The 20,935-nt window shown below is 43.2% G+C and overlaps 1 protein-coding gene across 1 annotated transcript; it reads left to right on the forward strand.

The window, feature by feature from the left end:
- Window positions 1-1,735: 1,735 nt before the first annotated feature.
- On the forward strand, window positions 1,736-20,457 carry LOC306914331 (uncharacterized protein; the record flags this gene model as incomplete). Its single annotated transcript, XM_079491328.1, has 14 exons — window positions 1,736-1,757; window positions 3,785-3,874; window positions 4,680-4,889; window positions 5,046-5,135; window positions 5,624-5,812; window positions 6,666-6,799; window positions 6,946-7,049; window positions 15,198-15,408; window positions 15,960-16,031; window positions 16,546-16,766; window positions 18,509-18,572; window positions 18,988-19,153; window positions 19,443-19,640; window positions 20,333-20,457. 14 exons carry the CDS (start codon window positions 1,736-1,738, stop codon window positions 20,455-20,457), a joined length of 1,896 nt encoding a protein of 631 aa, XP_079347454.1.
- Window positions 20,458-20,935: the final 478 nt, after the last annotated feature.

Raw genomic sequence — 20,935 nt, forward strand, 5'->3', positions numbered from 1 at the left:
CATATAATGTGTCATTTCAGAAGAAATGGAGAGGTGGGGGGAGGACCAAGGAGGTTACCGTAATTTTATATAGCATCAAAATCAGTTTAACCGCTTTTAACTCATCAGCTATTTAAAAATAGCCTGGACCACTTTCCAGCGGGCCCCCCAAATCGGCTATTTTTGTCCTACACAAAGTAGGATTCCTATTGACAATGAATGGATGGTGTACGATGGTAAGAGCGCCCCTCACTTCCCACGGGTGTGATTTTTTATTATTTTTTTAAATAATCACAATCACAAACTAAAAGTAGCAAAAGTACAGTATTTGAGTAAATGTACTTAGTTACTTTCCACCACGCATACTAACCCCCTATTATGGAGTATATATACTGTAGTGCAGAAGACCTCAAATGTTGTCATGTCAAGGACCCCCAAATTGAATAGAATAGAATACTTTAGTGCATTGTGGATCAGTGTAGTTTTTGTCAGCACATTTTGATTTTAGTTTTAGTCATAGTCTTTTGAATAGTTTTAAATTAGTTTTAATCACATTTTAGTCACCTGGAATGTCTTAGTGTTAGTCTAATTTTAGTCTACTAAATGTCAGGTGGTCTTAGTTGACTAAATCTACAGTTGATTTAGTCGACTAAAATGTATTTTGTCGGGCCTTGATGTCATAATGGCTGTTTTTTCACTTGCTGAAAATAGCCTCTGCAACGCATTGTGAGCTTGTAGATCTGCTATTTTCAGCATGCAACCAAGTGTAAAATGACTTATAATGTCCCTTCCTGACATTACGCGAAATTGTCGATTTCCATCCGTCGACGAAAACAACACTGATTGTGGTCCATTATAATACATACAAACACTCTAGACTAGAGTCTGTACCCTGCTTATTTGCCGTGGTGTTGTGTGTTTTGTATGTGGTCGGTAATTGTTGCAACACAGGGCGGGGGGGAGGAAATGGAAACGAGAAATCCAGTAAGCAACTGAAATATGTCATTAAGTTAAAAATTAGCATTTTTGTGGCAGAACAAACAAAAACATAAAAGAGGAAGAGAAGCACAGACATAAAGGATGGAGCACTCTTCTCTTGGGTTCAGTGTGTTGTTGTTAGAGGTGAACCAAGTACCCTGTGAGAAGAATTGGAGACATTAAGGTAGAAATGGACGTAAATTACATTAGACATTATGACAGCCTTGAGCTCCAACAGATGGACGATGACACCTATGCAACTATTGAGCCCAAGGAGGAGGAAGACCCACTGAAGATACTGCAGTCTGGTGAGAGATGTTCATTACTAACATTACAAATCACAACATAACATACATATACATGCATACATTTTACATCTTGTGGTTCAAATATTTGGTGTTTCAAATATTTTCAAAAAATGTTTGGCAACTGCCCTTGGGGTCATCCCTATGTTCCCCAGGTTCCAGTGGTGGAAAAAGTACTTAAGTAAAAGTATCAATACTGCAATGTAGATGTACTTCGTTACAAGTAGAAGTCCTCTATTTAAAATGTACTCAAGTAAAAATACAAAAGTATCGGCATCACTAAAAGTAAAAGTACTCGTATCGCGGCATGTCCCATTTCACAAGTTCAAAATGTGTACAAAGTCTATTTTCAAGTGGCCGAAATGTATATAGGGTTGAAGTGTTGTATGTATGTTTTCTAATCTAAATTACAATCTCCAAAGTAACTATAGTAACTACAGATTTCAAATAATTGTAGTGGAGTAAAAGTAAAAATGTTGGCCCCGAAATGTAGTGGTGAGTAGAAGTAAAAGTACTTTCCACCACTGCCAGGTTCTATGGGCCTCATGCGCCAATAAGTTCCTAACTTTTCCTCTTACATTTCTTCCTAAGTGAATTCCTAAGAGAAGTCCAGTCAGATTCATGAAACGTTCTTAAGTAGGCATAATTGTTCCTAAGCATGTTCTTATGATGATGAATCCAAATCCTCGTAACTTGAAGGGGGTGTGCCAGTTCATTCAAATTATCATAGGTAGACGCCCCACATATCCTAATTAGCATCATAATTACCATAGGGAACCGCCCCACCAATCCCATATAAGGCATTGGGAATTCACTTTCCTACCTGTGTTCACCCAGGTGGGTGTGGTTTTGCGTGACTCCATGGCCTTGCCTGCAGTCACACCTGTGTGTGATTGCAGCACACAGAAATCACAGGACCTCACACATAGAAATAAAGTTGAGTGAAGTCAAGAATACCTAAACTAAAGTCTAAATATGGTGGAACACCAGACTCCAAACATTAAAAATCAATAATACTGTGGAGGTACTGAAGTGAACAGAAATTTTCAATATTTCAATATTTTCAATATTCATTAATGTATTTTATTATTTATCTCACAATAGTCAACTTGGGGGGGATGATGGCGGGTGCATGGGGTGGGGGTTATGTGGTGGGTATGGTGCGTTTGTTTGGGTTGGGTTGTGAACTCTAAACCAGTGGTTCTCAAACATTTTCATGTCAAGGACCCCCAAATTGACATGCATTCTGCAGACCCCCATATGAAAATATTTTCTGCTAGGGAAATGTTTTGAAGATTTATCAAAATGTAGCTGATCTACAAGCTCAAAATGGGCAGTAATGGGACGCGTTTGTGAGCTTGTGGATTGGCTATTTTCAAAGTATAAAATGGGATTAAAGTGGTAAAATGTTCCATATTTTGCTGTGGACTGCCTGGAACTTCCTCAAGGACCCCTTGAGGTCCTCAGACCAAACTTTGAGCATCATGCAGATGGCGCTGTTTTTCCTTTATGTTTTCAGATTGCACTTAAGAACGAAAAAGGCACCCTAAGAGTGCTCCACAGTGTGCGTAGATTCTGTTCTTACCTACGAACAAATCACAGCTAAGAAAAGATTGAGGGATCCCAAAACCTTCTTAAAAACTTCCTAAGTGGGTCTAAGAACAAATTTCCTCTTAAGAACTTCTTAAGAACGGTTGGCGCATGAGGCCCATTGTTCCCCACTTACTGTAGGGTTAGGTATGAAAACTAAATGAAAACTAAGCTACGATGACTAAGGGTGCACTCACACCTTTAATGCAATTCTCTGTGCTCGTTGGATCAATGCTGTGTTGTGTCATGGCCGCCCAATGCATTTCCAAACCATGTGACCTCCATGGAGGTCACATGGTTTGACACAACATTGTGTTGTATGAGGGGGAGGGGCGCAGTCGAAACACAGCTGAAAGCCATACAACAGACCCCTCCCCCTATGTTGTGTCAAACCATGTGACCTCCATTGGAAATGCATTGGGCGGCCATGATACTACACAGCATTGATCCAACGAGCACGAGAATTGCATTAAAGGTGTGAGTGCACCCTAGGGCCCAATACCACACCAATGATAAGTCATTTTATGTTTGGTTGCGCCCGGGTGTTGGCGCTCTGAAAATAGCAGATCTACACGCTCACAACGCATTGTGCTTCGACGAGTTTTGAGCTTGTAGATCGGCTATTTTCAGCATGCAACCAAGCGTAGAATCAGGCATTATGCTATCAATGTCCGCCAAAATACATTTTTGTCAACAAAATCAACTTTAGATGTAGTCGACAAAAATCTTATGGTATTTAGTCCACTAAAACTAAACTAAAATTTCAGATGACTAAAACTGAATGACATTTTATTCAAACGACTAAAACTAAATCAAAATTTGCTGTCAAAATCAACACTGGTTCTCACTCTTATTTTAATTTTTTTGATAATTTTTTGATTGGCGCACAGAATGTGAGCTGTCATATGTGATACGTTTGTGTCTACGTTTAGGAAAATCAATGGCTGTGGCTGAGCATTCCGACACCATTGAGTTCCAGGAGGAAGATGATTATGTAAAAATGTTGGCCCCGAAATGTAGTGGTGAGTAGAAGTAAAAGTACTTTCCACCACTGCCAGGTTCTATGTTCCTCACTTACTGTAGGGTTAGGTATGAAAACTAAATGAAAACTAAGCTACGATGACTAAGGGTGCACTCACACCTTTAATGCAATTCTCTGTGCTCGTTGGATCAATGCTGTGTTGTGTCATGGCCGCCCAATGCATTTCCAAACCATGTGACCTCCATGGAGGTCACATGGTTTGACACAACATTGTGTTGTATGAGGGGGAGGGGCGCAGTCGAAACACAGCTGAAAGCCATACAACAGAACCCTCCCCCTATGTTGTGTCAAACCATGTGACCTCCATTGGAAATGCATTGGGCGGCCATGATACTACACAGCATTGATCCAACGAGCACGAGAATTGCATTAAAGGTGTGAGTGCACCCTAGGGCCCATTACCACACCAATGATAAGTCATTTTATGTTTGGTTGCGCCCGGGTGTTGGCGCTCTGAAAATAGCAGATCTACACGCTCACAACGCATTGTGCTTCGACGAGTTTTGAGCTTGTAGATCGGCTATTTTCAGCATGCAACCAAGCGTAGAATCAGGCATTATGCTATCAATGTCCGCCAAAATACATTTTTGTCAACAAAATCAACTTTAGATGTAGTCGACAAAACTCTTATGGTATTTAGTCCACTAAAACTAAACTAAAATTTCAGATGACTAAAACTGAATGACATTTTATTCAAACGACTAAAACTAAATCAAAATTTGCTGTCAAAATCAACACTGGTTCTCACTCTTATTTTAATTTTTTGTGTTTGTGTCTACGTTTAGGAAAATCAATGGCTGTGTCTGAGCATTCCGACACCATTAAGTTCCAGGAGGAAGATGATTATGTGATTATGAATGAGACCGGGACTACAGTAGAGATGGACGTAGAGGGGGACTACGAACGCCTTGATATCCAAAACATAGATGACGCAACCTATGAAGATCTTCGGACCAAGAAGGAGAAAGAGCCACAGAATAAGATACCGCGGTGTGGTACGTTTGGTGTTGATGTTTACAAAAACAAAGATCTTTTTAAACAAGATATTCAAAGATTTTAATTTATCTTTGTGTGTGTGTGTGTGTGTGTGTGTGTGTGTGTGTGCGTGCGTGCGTGCGTGCGTGCGTGCGTGCGTGCGTGCGTGCGTGCAGACATAAGCCAGTGCAAGTGGGTTGGAGTCTGTGTTGGATTGCTTTGTGCTATTCTAGCTCTCCTCAATGTTGCTGTCCCACTCCATCTCTGTAAGTCAAATTTCATATATTATATATTTTTTTTATTCCAATGTTTTATAAATATAGTTTGTTGTAACAATGTTTTATAAATATAGTATTGGTTGTAGTAATTATTATTGTGATTTAAATAGTGTACAGTAGCAGTGTAGATTTAGTTGAAAAACCTTTTTTGACTAACGAAATCTAAATAAAAACTAAGCTATGATGACTAAGACATACATACTAAAGAAAAGGCGCTATTAAAAAAAAGAGGAGAGGCTGGATAAAAATCAAGGTACTTTATTTAGAAAAGTTAAAATAAGCCAACATGTTTCGACTCCAAGAGTCTTCATCAGGGCAAGTATGCTCTCCTACTTGCCCTGATGGTCACCCCATGGTCACACAAATTCATGTAACAATTCACCCATTTGGCTCCTACACCATCTTTAAATCATGTATGTAGGCTAGGGGTGTTCAAATCAGCAAACTCCCATTTTGGAAATATTGTTTCTATGCAGATCAGTCCAACATGGTTGAGAGAAACCAACTACAGGCCAGGATCAACAACCTGACTGAAGATAGAAATGACCTGCAGAGGAGGATGCTCTGTGCAGATCAGTCCAACATGGTTGAGAGAAACCAACTACAGGCCAGGATCAACAACCTGACTGAAGAGAGAGATGACCTGCATTGGAGGATGCTCTGTGGTCAGTTGAGACATCACCGTTTGTATTCATTGTTATACAGTATCAAGGTGTTCTTTATTGTCTCCACCAGGCCGAAGGCATGGGGAGAGAGTATGTTTTGCACTCCGTCCGTGTGTGTGTCCGTCCTTCCGTCCGTCTGTTACCAGCTAATCTCCGGCACCGTTAACCCGGTCGATGCCAAACTTTGCACACACACTCCCTGGATGCCAACGATGAACCTCTGCCCCACATTTTCCAGAACGGCCTGTTATAGCGCCACCATGAGGCAGCTTTTCAAAAAATTTACCTAAAACTGCACCGATCTGCGTGAAACGTTGCATGCACACTCCCTAGAGGCCAAGGACAAACCTTTGACCTGCATTTTCCGCATCTGCCTTTTATTGCGCCACCAGGAGGCCAACTTTTGTAAAACACATTTTTTGATATTACTCCTCCAGATTCTGTCCAAAAATCTCACAAATCGTTACACAGTATCTCTATGGTCATGTGCTCAAGTCGGATCTGTCTGATATTTCATATTTCATCCTAATTGGCTATAATTGGCTTACACAGTTTGCAAGATTGCCCCGTTTTCAACAAAAGCCTCAAATCATGAACGCAGCATGCAATTTACGTGAAATCTTTCACACATTTTCTTACTAGGCTGAGGAATATATCCCACCCTTTTCACATTGGCCTGTTATAGCGCCACCAACAGGTAGATTTTTGCAAAACACATTTTTTGAACAAAATGCCTCAAATCCTCCAATTGCCATCAAAGGCGTATGAAGAAATGGCATCCTTTTCACATTGTTTGTCATTCATTTGAGCAAATTAAAGGACAGTGGCTTAACTTTAGTGTTTTGTTGTTTAGAATCACGTGAGTGGCAGAGATTTGGCAGAGGTTGCTATTACATCTCTACTGAGAGGAAAAACTGGACGGAGAGCAGACAGTGGTGTAGAGGCAGACAATCGGACCTGATTGTCATAAAGAGCAGAGCGAAACAGGTATGTGTGAGCGTGCGTATATTTGTGTGTGTTCCCAAACTGGGTGTCACTAAAAGGTTTGGGAACCTTTGCTGTAATCTATTACACTTCGTGGAGACACAAATCTATTGTACGTCAGTAACCAACCAGCAGATTTTCCTGTCCAGAACTTTGTTAAACGCCTAGACATGAGAGTGTGGCTGGGTTTGACTGACAGCAAGGGAGAAGGATCATTCCAGTGGGTGGATGGAACACCTCTGACTACACCAACGTAAGACTGATCATCTTCATTTCATATTCATTATTCTGAATGGTATTAAAAGTTATAAAATACAAACCAATACGCTATCTAGAATATAATTTGGGGTCATGATTTAAAAACAAAGGGCCTCATTCACCAAACGTTCCGAAGAGGAAATTCTAAAATGAGTCTACCAATGATAATTAGGATGAACTGTCTGGCACACCCCTTCAAGTTACGAGGATTGGGATTCATCATCATAAGAACATACTTCCGAACAGTTCTGCCTTTTGTTCAGAGCGTTTCATAAATCTGACTCGACTTCACTTAGAAATTCACTTAGGAAGAAATTCAAGAAGAAACCTTATGAAGTTATTGGTGAATGAGAAGCCCAATATTTTGGGTGAAAAAACATCTTTGTAAAGGTATTGAATTTAAATGTCTGAATGTTTGTACGTCTCCAGGTACTGGCGACGTACTGCTGAACCTGATAACAACGGTACAGAAGACTGTGTTGAGTTTTATGATAGGTCTCCTGACGGATGGAACACCTTGCCGTGTTCTTATCCTCTCCACTGGATCTGTGAGAAGGTGGACTGAAACCAGTATGTTCACAATGTATCAGTTGTTAGCTGGTGTGTTGGTACAGCTACTGTACATGATGGCTGTGTTTGCACGTGGTAGCCTAGTGTGTGTGTTTGTGTCACGCCCCGCTCCTCTGCCTTTGTATTTGAGCCGTGACTATGGCTCCAAACCCTGCACTCTTATTATGGCGTGACCATTTATGACATGACCATTTTGTGTTTAGTTCATGTTCTGTAATGCCTTGAATGTAATGCCTTGAATGTTAAGAAAGGAAGCGTTTGTGTGTTGCCTTTGAACACTTATGACAGTCCTTATTAGGTTTTGGACTTATTGTCTCCACCAGGCCGAAGGCATGGGGAGAGAGTATGTTTTGCACTCCGTCCGTCCGTCCGTGTGTGTGTCCGTGTGTCCGTCCGTCCGTGTGTCCGTCCGTCTGTGAACAGCTAATCTCCGGCATCGTTAACCCGGTCGATGCCAAATTTAGCACACACACTCCCTGGATGCCAACGATGAACCTCTGCTCCAAAATTTCCAGAACGGCCTGTTATAGCGCCACCAGGAGGCCGCTTTGTGCAAAACAAGTTTTTGGACAGTACACCTACAGATTTTGTCCAAACATCACGCAAATTGGTACACAGTCTCTCTAGAGCCATTCAACGAAACGGGTTTTTCAGATTTCTCAGACTCCATCCTGATTGGCTAAGATTGTCTTCCAAAGTTCGCAGGAGTGCTCAGTTTCAAACAAAATGCTGCAAATCATGAACACATCGTGTGATTTCCGTGAAATTGCGCACGCACATTCCCACTAGGCCGAGGAAGAAATGCCATGTGATCATTTTCAACTCAGCCTCATGGTGGCGCTATAACTGGCCGAAAAGTGTTTTTACCTCCAATTGCACGGATTTGTGGATAACTTTGTATGCCAACTCCCTAGAGGCCAAGGAAAAACCTTTGCCTGGAATTTTTCACATCTGCTCTTTATAGCGCCACCAGGAGGCCGACATGTAAAACACATTTTCTAATATTACTCCTTCAGATGTTATCCAAATTTCACACAAATCGGTACACATGCTCTCCATAGTCATGTGATCAAGACGGGTTTGTTTGATTTCTCATAATCCACCTTCATTGCCTACGATTGGCATCTAAACTTTTCAGGAGTAGCCCGCAGATATCTCCCCTTGTGTGTATTGTACGTATATTGTCTTGTTTTGTTTTCGGTTGTATGTATTGTCAATTGTCAGTCGTTTCGTTTTCATGTGTGTTTGATTAAAATTCAATAAAACGTAAATTGAAAAAAATGCTACGTACACATCTATGGGTATTCAAAATGAAATAATTGCAACATAGCCAGCATGGTTCTTGCAGAGATCCAGGAAAAATATTCAAAAGCTGACTCTGCAGGATTCTGTATAAAAAGTGATGGGACAAGGGACAGGACCAATGTAGAAAATCTGTCTATAATTTTAAGATTTGTAAGTAAATCCATACCAGAGGAGCATCTAATTGGATTACTTAACTTGCACCAACTTGATGCTGAGTACACCAGCACTGAGATATTAAAACACATATCTGAGGCTGGCTACAGTGCTGACTGTTATGATGGTGCTTTGGTGATGAGTGGAGTACGATGTGGTGTCCAAGCACTACTTCAAAAGAAGGTGGATAGATATGTGCCATATATTCACTGTTACAGTATACAACGACCAGTTGCATTTAATGGTTGTGCATGCTATGCAGGGTGAGCCATGTGCCAAAACGTTTTTTGACCTCTGCAATTCCCTGTATAACTTCCTCCATCACCACTATGTGTCAGAAAGGTATGATGCTCCTTGTGGCGGCCTTGTGGCGGCGGTGGCTCAGGGGTAGAGTGGCTGGATGGCAACCGTGAGGTTGCCAGTTCGAACCCGGGCTCCCCCAGAGTTACTGTCGAAGTGTCCTTGAGCAAGACACTGAACCCCAAATTGCTCCCGTTGTGCTAGTTGGTGCCTGATGATGAGGCCTCAGTTGATTTGTGCACTGAAGCATCAGGCATTTTAATTCAAATGAAGAGGCTACATTTCTTTGAGATTGCCACATTTCTAGTGCGGGTGCTTAGTGTCTTAATTCCAGCAAATGTTATTCTACATGTAGTCTCATGCTGTGGATATGTGTTCTGCTGGTTTGGTTGTTACTGAATCACTGGAGTCCTTGAAAGACATCCGCAAAGAGGATTGCTGGACTGAGCTTTCGCAGTTATCTGCGGAGGATCAGGATGTGTCACATCAACCTAAAAGAAGGAGCATATTGAGCCTTGGTGATTGTGTTGTGTTGTCAACTGTGGGTCATACAGATACTGATAACCCACCATCACCCCCTCTCAGTCTCTCAAAAGACCCTTGCTCAGCATCCTCGACAGGGCCATTTCAGAAATGGAAAACAGATTCTCAAAGAAGAATTTATAACTAATGACAGCCATATCAAGCCTTGTACCCTATTCTGAGAGATTTCTAGACTCCACCTTGTTGCAGCCTTTGCATGCACTTGCTGGAACTGGAAAAGACTATGCAACTCTGAAAAGCAAACTCATTGTTGCAAAGCCAATGTTGGCCAAGATATGTTGTCCAACCGAAACAGACCTGGCCACTGTGTCTAAACACATGAAGACATACAAGAAAGCATTTCCTGTGTTGCACAAGTTGTATGTGAGAGTTCCTTCTCCACGCTGGCACGTGTCCTAACCCCCTACCGTCGCACCATGTTGCACGACAGAAAAAATAACTTGCGGTCATCTTGGCACATGAGAAATCTATAACAAATACATTGGACATGGATTAATTTGTTACCATTTTTGCCAGGACAAACAGAAGACTCATGTTATAGAGATAGATAGAGAGATAAAAAGAAAAAAAAGAAAAAAGATAAATGTGTCAGTGTCCTATTTGTGCCGGTCCCAAGCTCGGGTAAATGCAAATTAAGGGTAGTGTCAGGAAGGGCAATTGGGTTAGCATACTGTTGGTCAAAGAAGGAGAAGATATATAAATGGTAAATGGTGCATTTATATAGCGCCTTTATCCAAGGCGCTTTACATAGATTGTGCATTACATTCACCCATTCACACACACATTCATACACCGATTGCAGCGGAAGCCATGCAAGGTACCAACCAGCACATCGGGAGCAATTTGGGGTTCAGTGTCTTGCCCAAGGACACTTAGACATGTAGCCAGGAGGAGCCGGGATTCGAACCGCCGACCCATGGATCATTGGACGACCTGCTCTACCTCCTGAGCCACAGCCGCCCTCATATATGAACTGATATGATGATGGCATAGTTTTCTATTCATTTCGGGGGTTTGGGGGGATTTGACACCCCAAAAAATGTTTCGCCCACGTTGTCCCCCCTATAACATTCTGTCTGCCCACCCTAGTGGGCCTGGCTAAATCCTGTCTGCCCACCCTAGTGGGCCTGGCTAAATCCGGCCCTGCTTGGAGCTTAAACCGTCAGAAATGTTCGATCAAACTTCCTTTCTTCCTCTTCACAAAGTTCTTTGGTCACACTAATCAGTGGTATAACACATGGGTTTTCAACAGAACTTCCACAGAAAAGGGAGTGAGAATCTCAAGGGAATCTGTACCGGTTTGCCTGGTTGAGTCACCCTTATAAGGAAATGTGCCCATAATCAATAGCATGTGACTAGTTCTCGCTCATACATACAGTAAGTTACATAGAACAGCATCATGAGTTTAATATGGAAGGTTAATTCCCCCCCCCCACACACCACTCCCATATCCCCCCTCCCCACAACAGTGGTCCCCAGGTTGATTCTCAGTCAGGGTGGTGGTCCCTGGTTCATAACCGGTTGAAAACCCTTGGTATAACAAGTTCTGATTCTGGGTTAGTATTGACCTTAAATGTGTCTTTTTGACAAACCACCACCGCTCCTTTTGATACCTAAAATGGAACCCAGCTGTTCCTGGTACCTCACAACCGTATCTGTAAAGAAGGTCACCAATACGCCATGACACTTTCATGGATGGCATATGGACTTTGTACTCTTTAGATACCTAAGACAATAATGTTATATGCCTTCTCTTCCAGAGGCGATTACTTTACAAAGGTTTCAGTCATTCAGAAATAGTGTTTGTTCAACAGTTCATGAGCTGGTCACCGGGCTCTCAATGACTCCACTGCATTCCACTAAACTTCCGGGTGTAGTTTAGCTCCCATGGTGCGACGAATCTGCCGTCTGGAATTGCATGATAGCGAAAATGACGTCAGTGACTTTACCTCCTCCATATACCTTGTTACCTCACATCCTGGAACTATTGCTACTAGCATGCTTTTTCCCCACAGCTCTCCCTATGAGCTGACATTGTCAACAGAAAATGAATAGCCATGCATAATTGCATATTCAACTATATAAAACAAAACATTTTTTCGGTACACTACATTTCAGGGTTAAATATTCAACCAGATGTTAACCACTATGTTCCCTTGTTATTTTAAAATTTCACAAAAGACAACTATATAAAACATTATTGTCTCCACCAGGCCGAAGGCATGGGGAGAGAGTATGTTTTGCACTCCGTCCGTCCGTCCGTGTGTCCGTCCGTCCGTGTGTCCGTCCGTCTGTGAACAGCTAATCTCCGGCATCGTTAACCCGGTCGATGCCAAATTTAGCACACACACTCCCTGGATGCCAACGATGAACCTCTGCCCCAAAATTTCCAGAACGGCCTGTTATAGCGCCACCAGGAGGCCGCTTTGTGCAAAACAAGTTTTTGGACAGTACACCTACAGATTTTGTCCAAACATCACGCAAATTGGTACACAGTCTCTCTAGAGCCATTCAACGAAACTGGTTTTTCAGATTTCTCAGACTCCATCCTGATTGGCTAAGATTGTCTTCCAAAGTTCGCAGGAGTGCTCAGTTTCAAACAAAATGCTGCAAATCATGAACACATCGTGTGATTTCCGTGAAATTGCGTACGCACATTCCCACTAGGCCGAGGAAGAAATGCCATGTGAACATTTTCAACTCAGCCTCATGGTGGCGCTATAACTGGCCGAAAAGTGTTTTTACCTCCAATTGCACGGATTTGTGGATAACTTTGTATGCCAACTCCCTAGAGGCCAAGGAAAAACCTTTGCCTGGAATTTTTCACATCTGCTCTTTATAGCGCCACCAGGAGGCCGACATATGTAAAACACATTTTCTAATATTCCTCCTTCAGATGTTATCCAAATTTCACACAAATCGGTACACATGCTCTCCATAGTCATGTGATCAAGACGGGTTTGTTTGATTTCTCATAATCCACCTTCATTGCCTACGATTGGCATCTAAACTTTTCAGGAGTAGCCCGCTTTGTACCCGTTTTGTACAAATCGCCACAACTACTCAACGCAGCGTCCGATTGCGGTGAAACTGTGCATGCATATTCCCACTGGGCTGAGGAAGAAATGCCAGTTTTCAAATCAGCCTCATGGTGGCGCTACAACAGGCAAAGCCGTGTCTCTCTCACACACACACACACACACACACACACACACACACACACACACACACACACACACACACACACACACACACACACACACACTCTCTCTCTCCTGGTGGAGACCTGTGCCCAGAAGGGCACTTTTTCTAGTTCTGTATGTTCTGTATTTTGCCTTGTGGTGTTTGGTTTTGGTTTGCTGTTAACTCCGTTGTTGTTTTGGTTGTGTCTTGTTTTGTAGTATTGTTCTGTGCCTTTCTGCCTCCTCTTGTTGGTGTTTCCTGTTCTGTCTTACCTACCTGATTATTGTATCCTAGTCACCTGTGTTCTGTTTGCCTGTTAGCCTATCCTGTGTTTGATTGTATTTTGAGTTCACCTGTGTCCTGTTACCCCTGTCTATTTAAGCCCTTTGTTTGCAGTTGTGTCCTTGTTTTATATAACAACGAATTTATATTCCTATTCAGGGCTTAACATCAAGGCTTGTCCTGTTGTCCGGGACAAGTACTAACTCTTTCTGGACAAGTGCTTTAAAATTGTACTTGTTCCTAGCAGGCAACATTATTGTCTGGCATTATTGTCTGGCTTTCCTAATAATCATCATAATAATAAACTATGGCTGACTGTGTATTTGAAATACATGAAGATCACAGACATTCTAGGGCTATTAACTTGTAAACTGAGAATATTCATCTAATAACATGTATTCACCAAAACCAACTTACAATTAGTTGGTTTAAAATGTATTGTGTGCTTGTGCATGCTCCGGACAAGTGACTTCACTTTTGTGCCTGGACAAGTGAATGGGAAATGTTCTTGTCCAAAGGACAAGTGCCTCAAAAAGTTCATGTCAAGCCCTGTATGGTGTTTTTATTCTACCATTTAAACTTTCACGTCAAATTCAGTTTGGCCATTTATTTTGTCTCCAGGGCCGGGGAGAAATGTGTCTTGGACACAAAGACCCACACTGCAGCATACTTGTCTCGGTGTCTCCATAGTTCTACTGCATAACATCACCATCAGACAGAAATAAACCACTTGTCTCCATATATCTACTGTATAATGTCACCGTCAGACAGAAATAAACCACTTATCCCCATATATCAACATTACATGTTTTTTCGTAAACTAATGTCCTACTTCATCAGACATACAGGAGTATTGCACATAAGTAGTGAAAATAGCTGATTTAAGCTTCTAAGCTTATAGACTGGCATTTTTGTTTAGATCTATCTATCCATCTACACTAGTGTAGATCTATCTGATCTTTATTGCAGAAGTAATAAAATAGGTTATCGGGCGCCATCTGCTGGCGGAACTGAAAACAACATGCGCACTCGCGTGAAGGGGTTGTTACCTTCTGAGGGGAGAGTATAGTCTACTGTCTGGGCAGACAACACCCGGCCGTGTGTAAAAACTCGGAGGCTTATTTGTTAGGATAATGCTAATGCATGGGAAGAGATTTGGAGATATAATCACCAATCCTATTCCTATGAAAGTCATATCTGAGATAAGAACTTAAAATAAATAAATAGCATTCATAGCATTACAGTAGCAGGCAGCGCCGCCAGCGAGTCGCTATATTCGCTCAGTCATGATTGTGTATGAACTATGAAGGCGTAATGGTTATCCTCCGAGTCCCAGCCGTTCATGTAAGCATACGACGTTGATCTGCGCTGTTTTCTACAGTACACGATGAGCAGTGGCAGTGTAAGTAGCCTAAAGAACAACCGCACACAAAATATTATTTATGACAGGATTAAAAATAAATTCCACACGTTTGGGGCAAAAAATAGCAATTCCCCATGCAGTCTATTTCAACGTTGGGTTATGTAGCCTTTTGACTATGATTATTAAATACGGTAAGCTGCAGAGTTATAAATCAATGAATCGCAATGCTTTTATAGTTTAATATCCCATTGTGTTGAGGGCGTATGAGGTTTCAAGCCGGGAGGATGCTGAAAAAAGGCGTTGCGTGCGTTGCTAGGATACTGGACTGGCCACTGGGAGGGAGGAGGCTAAATGAACACTAGAGTTGCTAGCTAGGATGCTAGGTCAAGCTGTCTGTGTGACTGCAAGATTGTGAATCAAGTGCTGCTGGACATATTAAACGAGAAAGGCAATTCAATCACTTACCATCTACCCACTTTCTGCTATTGTGTGTGTGTGTGTGTGTGTGTGTGTGTGTGTGTGTGTGTGTGTGTGTGTGTGTGTGTGTGTGTGTGTGTGTGTGTGCGCGCGCGAACGTCAACAGAAGCGAGAGAGAGAGCAAAGGAGGAGACTGCAGTACTTCCTGACAGACTTGGCATTGCTGGGATCACTGCAGGTTGTTTCTTGACCATTAAAGTAAATTCAATGCATTTCCATCTGTACTGGGTTGTGAGAGTGTGGACAAGAAAGAAAAACGTAAAATGGTGAAAGCAGCACTGCCTTCTTCCTGTGCCAGCGACTCGTGTATGTGGGGGCCGCTGGCCCGCTGGTCTCGGGCACCCTTGAAGAATTTGTAACCACAAATTCCCCCTCCCCCCGACCTCCCCTCATTTGGTCAAACTTTGGTGTCCTGTCCCCTTTTACGTTCACATTTCAGGCATTCAAATGGCTTTTGCCTGGAGTTCTTAAAAGGTGTCAAGGGGTCGACCGCCAGTGCTACTTTACCAGAGATCACAAGTGAAACAAGTCAGAAAGGCCATTTTCGGGGTGCTGAAATGTTGAAACAAGATGCCGAATCAACAAGTCATGAGTAAATCATTTGTTCGTTGTGAACAGAAATCGTACCACTCTAGTACCCAACAAAAACAGGGGGGGGGGGGGGGGGGGGGGGGGGGGTCAGGCACCCTTGACAGTTATAAGAACTCTTCGTCTCTGTCCTGTGCTCAGGGTTTCAGGTACTTCCAGCCCTGGCTTCGAGGGAGAGAAGAGCTGCTGCTAACAATTGTTAATGAGGATCTGGTTAGTATTGAACCAGTGCTGTACCGCAAATCCAAGCCCGCGCAACAGGCCCAAATGGCAATGCTTTACCTTTATTAATTTGATGCATATATGGTATTATACACATTACACATTTTCATATATAATACGTGCAAACACCTGCACACTTACTCCACTTCTACATAACAGAGCCACCCCCCAAGCAAGCATGAAATGAAACATTTGAATAGTCTGAGCGTATACATATTCCGTGACCCACCTTAACCCTGGGTTACACACACACCCCCCAATCTCTCATGGCAGCGGTGGCCGAACGGATTGCGGAGCGGTCTTGATACCGGAAGGTCGCCAGTTCGAATCAGCGGTCCGACACGTTAAAATTACCACCGCTGAAGTGCCCTTGAGCAAGGCATTGAACCACTACCATGAAATGTTCTATGAGCAGGGCCTGGCTGGAAACAAGTTCTTGAGCTTAGCCCAGATACCCTGGGTAAATATAGTAACTTTGCTTTGCTCTCATCTTCTGCCACTACAGGGCTGGCGGTCGCCGGGTTTCGCGGTGTCCAGGGCCAGCTCCTGTTCCTCCGGCAGCACCTGCGACAGCAGCGACGCCTCTCAGAGTAGCAGCCCCGTCGACGTCAGCCCGGCCAGCCACACCAGCTCGCCCCTACCTGGAGAAACACCACCAGGCCCGCAGCGGGACTCCCAGCCTCACACGCGTGCCGTTGCCAAGCCCCAGCCGCCGCAGGCCAGCAGGTGAGTTCCCATGTGCAATATATGGTGTATTTGTCAGGGTTGAGATTCCAAGAGGTCAGAGAAGGTATATTGTGTTTTTGAGCGGTGCCTCCGCTCCATTACGGAGCTATGTGTGTCCGTATGTCTGTCTCTGTGTCTGTCTGTCTGTCTGTATGTGCTGTAGCCTATGTATGTCCGAGCACGGAAAGCTGCAACACCTAATGTGGCCAGTACAGAATTATACCCCCGGGGACCCCCACACACAGACACCCCCGGGCACCCCCACATGGTAACTCTGTCAGGAGCCCTGGGAAGAATTCATATTCTTTTACTTCAGTAAAAAGCAGCAAATACAACAAAGGATGCCTTCCGCACTTCCGCTTGACTTCCGCCTTACAGTGCAGAACAGGTCGCTCCAATGAACTGCAGCAGCCAATGAGCCATCTAGGTTTTTATATCTATGGCGCCCCGCTGCCTGCTGCTTCTACTAATAAGAGGCAGGGCTTGCAACGTGCTTCATCTGACAGCTGGAAGGCAAGGAAGATGGATGGATTTTAATTGTTCATTAACATTTTCCAGACATTTTCAAAAGTAGTAGTGAAAAGCTCACAAGCTGTTGTGATGCGACGGGTCCCGAGCTGAAATGTTTTGGGGAACCCTCCTGTATAGGAGGACGGTGATGGACACAATTGTGAAGATGTGAGACATGCTCACAACTCTGTCAACTAACTCTGCTTGCCTTGAGCAACACACTACAGTAGTAACACTTTCAAGTGGTGTGTGTGTGTGTGTGTGTGTGTGTGTGTGTGTGTGTGTGTGTGTGTGTGTGTGTGTGTGTGTGTGTGTGCGTGCGTGCGTGCGTGCGTGCGTGCGTGCGTGCGTGCTGCGTGCGTGCGTGCGTGCGTGCGTGCGTGCGTGCGTGCGTGCGTGCGTGCGTGCGTTTAACATTTTCCCTACAACTACACCTCCCATGCAGACCATTTATATAAATATGAGTGAGTGTGTTCTTAGTCAAGATGCTTGCCTAAATAAGTTTGACTTTTAAGACATGTAAAGGTGGAGCTCAAACTAATGAATTATATGTTCACACTGCAGAAAAGTAAACATACTGTAAAAGCAGTGAGCACAGACATGCAGGCGGTAGGTAAAAACAGGCACAGGCACACACAAAACACGCATACACGCCCACGCGCGCGCACACAAACTTGTTGACTCTTTCCAGTGGTGGATGTTTACACAAGTACTGTACTTAAGTAGTTGAGGTACCTTTACTTTAATTGAGTATACTTTTTATTACTACTACTACTACTACTTTATGTACTTTGCCAATTTAGAGTATCATGACAAAACATACAAAGTATATATCTTTTTCATTCAAAAATAGCAGATCTACAAAGATTTGAGTTAAAAACGTGCGCTCTGAAAGAATATATATTCAAAGATTTTTGCCGCATTTTCACTATTTAAAAGAAATAGCAGACCTACAAGCTCGTAGCGCGGCACTCTGGGCCGCACTATGAGCTTGTAGATCTGCTATTTTTCAACAGCTAAAGTATAAAATAATGCTTTTGACAATCTTTTAATAAAGAGTACTTTTGTTACTTGTTGTAACATTTGTTATATTTTGATGCCAATACTTTTGTACTTTTACTCAAGTAAGACTTTGAGTAAAAGACTCTCTATATCGTTGTATTTGCTGCTTTTACTGAAGTGAAAGAATATGAGTACTTCTTACACCCCTGCCTCTTTCTCTTTCTTCCCAGGGCTCCTGACAGTGAGGGCCACCTCCTCCCAGCCTCCCCCAGTGAACGAGAGATGGCGGTGCCGGTAAGCTGCTCACCCTCCAGCTCATTGTGGTTTCCGAGGTGGAACTTTTCCCCCGAAACGAGTTAATCAATGCCATTTGGTGGACACACGTTCATCTCACGTGTCCAGACCATTTTCAGCACGGGTGGCCCCAATGAGATATCAAATACCTAACCTTAACTGTGTGTGTGTGTGTGTGTGTGTGTGTGTGTGTGTGTGTGTGTGTGTGTGTGTGTGTGTGTGTGTGTGTGTGTGCGTGCGTGCGTGCGTGCGTGCGTGCGTGCGTGCGTGCGTGCGTGCGTGCGTGCGTGCGTGCGTGCGTGCGTGCGTGCGTGCGTATCATGGAAAAAATTTAATGTGCATATACAGTATTTCTACTATAATAACATTTCATATGGTATACACATTGATTTGCCTTTGCTTTCTCCCTTACCAGGAAGTGAACTGTACTCTATTCCTATTGGCTGGTTACGCCAAATATGGACGGCCCTATGCCTGGATACGTTCCAATCACGAGCGCCTGGTCAATATCGGAGGCACCGATTCCATGGTGAAAGACACGCCCATGAAACTCAAGTCCATCACAGACTGGCAAACGCAAGGTATGGAAAAAATGTCTGGAATCCTGAAAAGTAGACAGTTATTGTTTCAATGAGACCATGTTGACAGATTCAATAATTGGTCTATTTTTTCCATGAGCTGAATTCGTTACAGATGTGTGTCTGAGTCCACCCGTCGTGAGATACAGTTTCCTGTATAGGGGCATGAAAAGATGAAAGTTAGATTACATGTGGCGAGGGTTTAGTCTTATTCATCAACAACGTACACAAGCTGTATTTACTTTTGGCATATAAGCTCCCCCCCCCCCCCCCCCCAATTCTTTCCATCTAGGAGTGCGTGTATGGGACATTGTCAGTGAGCTGGTGTGTCTGTGCACCATTCCTGCTCCTTCTAACCCCTTTGCCCTGGATATGAGCTACGTTAAAAGCCTTCCCCTCCCAGAGAGGTTCGTAGTCACAGGAGCCCTCCTCAACTTCCTGGAGATGTACGTGGTTTACGGAAACAGAGACGAGTTACACTATGACAAAGGTACTGGCATCATTTGTAATATTAGTATGAATGATAAGCAATTAAGACACATGGTGAAATTGTAAAAGACAGACAGCAGGTGGTGCTCTAGAGCTGTTGTGGAGGAACTATGTTTACAGTCACTTCATTTCATCTCTTTTCTCTTTCATTCCATCCCTTTTTGCCTCGTGATCTATCTGGCTGTCCTCAATCTGTCTATCTATTTCTGTCTGTTTTTCTTTCTCTTTAGCCGCTTAAGACTACAGTATGCCACCAAAATGTGGAACGCCCTACCAACAGCCATTAAGACATGTGAATCCCTTGACTCCTTCAAAACCACGCTCTCAAAGGGCACCTATACAGATAGCTGCAATTCGAAACTGGCGCCCTTAAAAAAAGGCTGAACCCCCCCACCCCCTTTTCCCCCCACTGTATTTTATTATTTTCCCTTTTTACCTCCTTTTATGATGATTTCCTGTTTTTTTGTTTGTTATAGAAGTGCATATTTGTACGTCTCTAAATGTTATGAATTGAAAATGGTGGACCCTATTGTAAACAAGTGTAATGCCTTATGGCGTCGTCCACAGTTAACAGTTTTTGTATTGAGTCGTGCTTGAAATGTACCTATTCTGCATACTGTCAAAAAATGCTTCAATCAATCAATCAATCAAAGGCCACCAGCGTTTTACTGACTTGTCCGCGTCTCATTTCAGTGGTGGAGGAGGTCAAGCCTCTGCGGCGTCTTCACGTCCAGTCACTGCTGGAGGTCCAGAGACTCCATCGGAGCGCCAGGCCCAATAACTCCCCCGAGACAGAGCATGCCTCTGGACAACAGTGACCACGGATTTCCTTTACAGATCCTCTGCATAGAGATGACTAAATGCCTCGTCTGTACTCCTGGGTCTGTTCTTGTGGTGACGGAAACATCAATTGAGGCTTTAAGACTAGTCAAATCTCTAGCCAAGTCTTTACAGAAAACTGCACTGAGACACAACACTGAGACACAACTGGTCACGTTCCATGCATTGAAGATCTGTCTTGCCAGACCTCGATTCAGATCAATACGTCGAAGTTAAGTCTTTCACTTACCAGTTGTTTTGTAATGGTACTGTTCTACTGTTGCCCAGTGCATTTTTAATACCATATTTGACATGTTCTGATACAGGGCATCTTTCAATACAAGATCTGAAGATCTATAGTCTCACCCTGGTCTGTATTCTGGAGGAGTGGTTCGCAGCGTGGGCTTCTTGGGGAGGGGTTCCAGGTTCACTGTACAAGCCGTTTGTACTTTGACATGCATGGTAAAAAGAAAACCC

The sequence above is a fragment of the Electrona antarctica genome, assembly GCF_951216825.1.
Source record: "Electrona antarctica genome assembly, chromosome: 21".
In the NCBI taxonomy this organism is placed as follows: Eukaryota; Metazoa; Chordata; class Actinopteri; order Myctophiformes; family Myctophidae; genus Electrona; species Electrona antarctica.